The sequence below is a fragment of the Porites lutea genome, chromosome 10 (genome assembly GCF_958299795.1).
Source record: "Porites lutea chromosome 10, jaPorLute2.1, whole genome shotgun sequence".
Taxonomy (NCBI): Eukaryota; Metazoa; Cnidaria; class Anthozoa; order Scleractinia; family Poritidae; genus Porites; species Porites lutea.
The window spans coordinates 13,832,260-13,839,209 of record NC_133210.1 but is presented as its reverse complement, the minus strand read 5'-3'; the positions used below and the strand labels follow the sequence as shown (position 1 = coordinate 13,839,209).

The following is a 6,950-nucleotide window of genomic DNA, read 5'->3' as shown; positions in this document are numbered from 1 at the left end:
GTATTGCGTGATGAAAGCCCGTGTGTGATTTGAGTCTTGTCACGCAACTGTACAGAGAAGGATAAATCATCGCACGAGCGTACAAGAAAAAATAAAATGACAAGTGACACTGTTTTTTTTATTATTTTTATATTTTATATTCCCCAAAACAGGTCGAACTAAACTTGATTTTAGGATGTACAAGCCGAAACTCAGACAGAGAAAGAAAACAAATAGAGTAAGCCGAGTCTGCAAAACTTTTCACACTAGTTTTCTTTTATTTGCGCTTAGCCTCCTAAGCCTTTGCTTTTAATAAAATAATCTTAACCCCGCTTGGCGTATAGACTTCTCTATCGATCACCTCAGTATGAATTGAGGGATTTAGGTACACACGTACGCCATGTGCAACATGAAGGTAGAGCAGGGAAATGGAAACGAGTAAAACTGTTTTAAGAAAAATTGGCCAATGCTCCGCAAAAGAACATTCCTGAAAAACCACAAATCGACAATGGACAATGGACACATTTGATGAGCGAAATACAAGTATTTAACATGTTTAAATAACTGAACGTAGTATTGCTTTGCTCCTCTGCAGCAAGGATATCTTCTGGCTAGACGTCAACCTGCTGTTGACGATCTGATCCCCCGCCCCTTAAAGGCCAGTCTACACATTATGGCGTTAGACCAGAATGCACGTACATGCTAGCTCCTGCCTGAAAAAAGGAACAGTCACCTGGCTCTCTCTCCGCCATCACCCCCCGGCACTTGTTCGCAGGCTAGAAAATAAACCAATTCACTGACAAGTTCTTTTTCATAACGTCAAAATCCGTCGCCTAAATGAAAAAATGCTTTAAAATGCCTCAGCCATTTTACTTATCATCTTTTAACCAAAATATGTTGCGCGGAAAAGAGACAAAAGGCTGAAAATAGCCTTTCATATCGATTTAAAATTTCAGGTGGAGAATGCCCTTTTTGCTAGGTCTACACCTGCAGAGACCTGTTTGCTAAAACTCCTTCGTGGTGGTATCCCTCAGGCAAAAACGACCGCCTAGCAGCGAGGAGCGAGGAGAGAAGTACATAGCCATTTTCGAAAAGAAAAAGAAGTGTAAAGGCTGCACCTTCGTCGCTCAGAAAACGTCTGCGTATATCATTTTCTTCAGGCCGCGCAGAGTCATCAATTAATGTGCCCTTACGGACCCCTTTTAAATGAGCAGACAATAGGCTGTTCTGGAACGGTACAACGTGATTTGTGCTCCGCCACTCGAAACCAAACATTTAGCGGTGGTGAGGAAAAACTTTTATTTTCATGCGCCAATTTTGTGGATCAAACAAAGTCTGCTAGCTCTAAATGGAGTGATAAAGACATGAATTTTTATATGTGTACCATCCCACTCTTCTCCTCCTCTTGCCCTGGCTAAACTTAAACAAGCTAAGTAGACTTTTCATGACGTTAGCATAGTCGCCAGAGACCTCTTGTAAAGTTCACTAAAATAATAACAAGCACCTTCGTAGCCTATTCACAGACCCTCTACTTTTTCTTTCGAGATCGTCGATCTATTTTCTTTTCGGAGATCGTCGATTTCGCGTATGAAAATAAAAACCGCAGGGGATTTATTGACCATTAGCGCAAGGGGATCTCTCTCGCGTGCTCGTCCATTTTCGAAACGAAAAAGGAGAGTAAAAGCTGCACCTTCGTCGCTCAGAAAACGTCTGCGTAAATCATTTTCTTCAGGCCATGCAGAGTCGTCAATCAATGTGCCTTAATGGACCCCTCTATGAGCAGCCAGTAGCCTGATCTAGAACGGTACCACGTGATTTGTTGCACCGCCACTCGGAACCAAACATTTAGCGGTGGTGAGGAAAAACTCTTATTTTCATGCGCCAATTTTGTGGATCAAACAAAGGTCGCCTAACGTAAATGCAGAAAACCTTACTTTTATCATTAACATACTGACGTGACTAACAAGTCCGAGCATACCAAGTGACTCACGACATCTTTTCTATGATCGCAATACATTCAGCATTACTGGGGCCACAGGCGCCACAAACCAAGTTTGAATATGTGCGAAATGCTATACGAACATACAACAAAGACTTGCACCGTAAAACACTTATACCAGGAATTTCTTTTCCGGCGCGTTACGCGTCACGCACTTCCAGAATGTCATCTTCCCTCGTGTTGACAGATTGAAAACATACACAAACTTAACTTTGATTCTGCCTTGATGCAGAATTTAGTTAGCGGTACTGTGACCCCGTCTAGCATTTAAGTTCAGGTAAGTAAATAACTTTTCTGATTTTAAGGTTTCAATACGATTAAAACTATAGCAAGCGAGTATTTCGACAATAATCCCCTCTACTAACTGTGCGTTGAACTGCGTATTCGTGTCTCTTCATTATGGTTTATCGCAAAAATCAGTTGAAAGGAATCATGTTAAACCGAACAGAAACGCCGAAATATTATCTGAAACCGTTACAACTCTGACTAGGGTTTAAATGTCGAAGTGACTTATGTTTGCAAAGGATTAATATTCCAAGCGTCGAAACTTGCTTGTTGCACACGCGCTTTCCTGGTGTCAAAATACCCTTCAGGTTTTGGTCTCTCGACGGTGCGCATTTGGAATGCCGCCAGAAATATTTTAACACAAACAACAGCAACGGATATGCTTCAATACAGTTCTTGTTTCATATTGAAATTCCATGTACCAACTGGGTTTCTACGATGGTGAAGTTAGGTCAAATTTGCCATTTTCGAAAAGTGCTGAAACCGTGTTTCTTCTCGCGGCCGGTACAGTCTCATTTAAACGGTTTATTTAAAGTTAATTGCTGAATTATAAAGTAAAAATGTATGTCTGTTTTGTGACTTGATTTCATCTTGAGATATTATCCCGTTTTTATGTACGAGCGCGAAGAAAATGCTTAATTTTCGCTAATTTCATACTCGAAAGAGCGCCGATTTAGAGTTATTCAAACTTTGCCTGATTCCTGAAAAAATAAAAAGCTGTTACAAGTTTTAAGGTGATTTTTGAAATTAGTGTACTATAGAGATAATTTGGACAAAATAAGAAGAAATTCAAAAATTCACGACTGTCAACCGATTCTCGAAAATTACAGACATTGGCTCTTAAGAATGGGGAAAGAAATGTGGACAACTGATTACCACATAATTGTCTTTAGGATAACAAACCTATGGTATTTCCTCGAATAATAGCCGTCCCTTGATTAATTGCCTCCCTCAAATAATTGCCCACTCTTCACCCCTCTCGCCATCTTCTCTTTCTCTTATACCCTCCCTGTCAACTTGAAGTGGAGTCAGATCCAGCAGAATGATCAGTGACGATTCAAGCTCTGACGCCTAGGATATTGACGCTGAAAATTAATCAAGGAACCAAATTTGGAAAAAATATTTAGGACACAACCTCCACTGAACAATTATTTGCAATAATTGCCATCCTCAAATAATCGCCCCTTTTTGTGAGAAAAAAGTAATAATCGCCCCTGCCTATTATTTGAGGAAATACAGTATTCCTGTTTAGATGGCTAATGACGTTGTTTACAATAGAGTACTAAAGTGATGACATCATAAAAATGAAATTTCTGAAATTATGGGATTTGTCAGGATATTCTGAAAGAACAATGTCCAAGAGGCCTACTAGCCAAAAATGAGCATTTTGGGGCAAATTGTCTCTGACATCGTAGCCCAGTTATGCTTACAAAACTCCATACATACCCTTTTAAATTTTTTTTGGGTCGACCCCCAAAAAAATTAATCACACACTAAACGAACCAACTCGCTTGCAGCACTGCTGACATAAACAAGTTACCAAATGTACAAAACTAAGAATTGAACCTAGTTAATTCGCCTTTTACAGGCCCATAATGTATAGTGCCAACAGATATCTGTGGGACACGGACAGGAAGAGGTCATTGATGTTGCCTTGGCAACGGCTGTGTGGACTGACACTTGGCTGGTAATAGAAAACCTTCAATTGGCTTCTCGTCTATGGCTGGAGCAACTCTACAATCGGTTATCAAGGCTTAAATTACAAGCTGGTGCGTATCATTTTGATGTGGGAGGGGAAAGGATGGTCTTGAAGGTTCGGTGGGGAGGTAGGAGTTTTTTTGCCCAATGTTGAACGCTGTGGACTCGTAAAAGAGAGTTAGGGTCTGTTTGTATGATACCGGAATGAATTTCGTTCTGAAATGAGTTTCGTTCCAGAGTTAAGTTCGTATTGCTTTCAAGCGATCTCGCTCGCGTGGTTTTCGCTTCAGTCAAATACGTATGCGCCACTCGTGCCAGACTATACGATTTGCGATTTAAAATCCAGAACAAAGTTCGTTTTCAGTTTACATGATACCAGAATTTGTACCAGAACGAGGACTTTATTAGGAATGAAAACCGGAATGACTTGTACGGGAACGAAATGGTCTTTTGGTATCATGCAACCAAATGCAGAGAAATATATGGAGATGGAATGAACTCGATCCAGAATGAAAGTCATTCCGTTATCATTTGAATAGCTGGTGTTTTAGACACATCCACATTTGAAATCGTAGGCGCAAAGAACAAATCGTCTAAAGCAATGAGATCAACAAAACTGGTATGACTGTGATTTTCTTGAACGTCTCTCACAACGTTAAATTTGAGGAACCATTGCCATCATTTTACCCCATACACTTTATTATATACTAGTCGTTCTGCTTGGCTCTCTACGATCGTATTTATACTAATTATTTACGTATTTGGTACCATTCGGAAATAGAACATGGAGTGAGTTATGCAGAATGTCCATAACCAGGCTATTTCTACTAGATGCTGCCCCTTAACACGAACATTCGGTAACACAGTTTGGTGATATTTTCTCTTATGGCGTTTGTAGAAACTTCATCAACTCCTTCTCAGTGGCGAGTGTTTCTTCTTTGTGAGCCTGCAGATCACTTGCCAGTGGGGCTTCTTCTTTTTGCCCATCAGCTGGCTTGGAACGTGGTGCAGAGAGAAGGACCGGTGTATCAGGCCCTGGACTCCACAGACCTGGACTTGAAGTCCCTTATAACATCAACACTCGAGGTATGATAAGTTTCATTTCACTAATAGGCGCTTTGCAGCTAGCCATTCACGTGGTACAAAACCGCCGAGCTGGAGAGCAAAAGTCGCACTGGGACAAGATAAACAAAAGACAAGCATAATTTTAAATGGTAATTTCCTTTGTTTGTCTTGTCCCAGTGCGAATTTTGCTCTCCAGCGTGGCGGTTTTGTACCACGCGAATGGCTGGGCAGCAAACTCACAGTAGATAGCGAAAGAAGAGGTTCAACCTGGTTCCCAGGGCTTCTTCCTTTAAATGGGAGGAAAAGCGGTGGGGACAATTTGGTTTGAGGTTGCACGAGTGACGTGGTCGTTTATGTGCCGAATTGCATTATGGGACTGGGGGCTGGGGGACGAATTTTAACCAACTTTTCCTTAAAACCTCTTAAGAGCCAAAATAGAAGTGTAAGCTTTCCTAAACAGACTCAGTAGAAAAAATATTCAAATGTTCTTGTCTTGTGTAGTGGCAACACTAAGCAGCTGTATTTTCTGGTTATAACAGGCCGTTCCAAGAGCGTACTGGGAACAAGCTCGTGACCAGTCCCTCGCAGTTCGTTCCACTTTGTTTGGCTTGTACGTAAGCCACAGTGTCCTGCTCATGCGCCATCAGCTGGGGACGCGGACATCTAGCGGTCGCCACCCTCTGTCCACGCGTGACTTGTTAACCGCATTTCAGATGGTTATTGGGTGGGCCACGAGGCAAGATGGCCTGAGTGCTACACAGTTAGAAGCACTCTCTGAAATGATTTCCAAGGTAAGTTGGAAGAACTTTTGTAAATTTTGTTCGAAAATGTCTAAGACTTCTTTACGTTTTTGCGTGGTTTGTTGCCTCTCCCCCAACACCCTTTCTTACTCCAGATACGTTCTAGGGAGCATCCATTTGCGTCTTGAATCAATTCGTAAAACAGAGCAACTGCTGAAAATACTGAGACTTTCAGGGATTACTTTACTTCCCGTTGTTTTTGGCGTAAATCATTACTACAGGTGCTTAGTGACTACACTTCCTCTCTGGAGGAAAAACGGAGATTTTTAGGCCCATTCAATGGGCAATTTTTCAAATTGCGCGTCTAAGTCGAACAGGCGGGGATCCCTTGCATTGTTTCGAGCTTGTTCGACCTTTGACGCGATTTATCGGCGATTTTCTCCTTTTTTACCTATGCTACTTACGGTAACCAACGCATAAAAATTGAAAATTCGCTACAAAATCGAATTACTTTAAGTTTTATTCCTTTAAATTCAAAGGGGGTATATGGCGGGAAAGTCACTGACCATTGGGACCGCCGTTTCGTGGAAATACTAACACATCACGCGATCAAAGAAACAGCCCTCCAACAGCACTCGTCCCTTAGTGTGGGTACTGTGAGTCTGCCTGTACCACCAGCCAATGTAGACCCGTCTCACTACAGTAAATGGTTTAACGAGAAGACTAGCACAGATGGCGCAGACGTTAGTGCTGTCAGGGCCCTGGGACAAGACGTTAGTGTAGAACGAGAATACAACGAATCACGGTAAGATCAGCGTTTAATTTTCAGCGATGATGGAGGTTTTCTTCTTTAGTGTTGTTGGTGATAATTAACTCGTGAATTTTTGAGGCAGAATTCCCTGCTATCAGAGGCCTCTTGTCCTCTTTTCCTCCCGCCTGCCCAATAAAAGGGAACAGAGGCCTCTCTTAGCAGGGAATTGGCAGAATTCCTGCCATGGCAACGTTTCCTACATCTCTTTGCCAAAATGGCGTCCAGTTTTAAAGGTGCTACTGATGAAGATATTATAGCATCAATAGGGGCTGCAGAAACCTAGACGCGCGAAAGAGTACAATTTTTAACAGCATCAATGAGGGCTTTTTCTCCAAAAATTCGGAAAAATTGTAAACGACTTAGAAGCTGCTAA

The 6,950-nt window shown here is 41.7% G+C and overlaps 1 protein-coding gene across 1 annotated transcript; it reads left to right on the top strand.

Annotated features, from left to right (window-relative positions):
• Positions 1–388: 388 nt before the first annotated feature.
• On the top strand, positions 389–6,750 carry LOC140950720 (dynein axonemal heavy chain 9-like). The gene is made up of 5 exons (XM_073399962.1): positions 389–394; positions 3,867–4,032; positions 4,860–5,047; positions 5,566–5,817; positions 6,306–6,750. The coding sequence occupies exons 1-5, from the start codon at positions 389–391 to the stop codon at positions 6,573–6,575; spliced, it is 882 nt and encodes a 293-aa protein (XP_073256063.1). The 3' UTR covers positions 6,576–6,750.
• Positions 6,751–6,950: the final 200 nt, after the last annotated feature.

Excerpts from the sequence above, each read along its gene's own strand:
- LOC140950720 (XM_073399962.1), top strand. Across the intron at positions 5,048-5,565 it reads TTATAACATCAACACTCGAG|GCCGTTCCAAGAGCGTACTG; the intron begins GTATGATAAGTT and ends TGGTTATAACAG. Across the intron at positions 5,818-6,305 it reads TCTCTGAAATGATTTCCAAG|GGGGTATATGGCGGGAAAGT; the intron begins GTAAGTTGGAAG and ends TTAAATTCAAAG.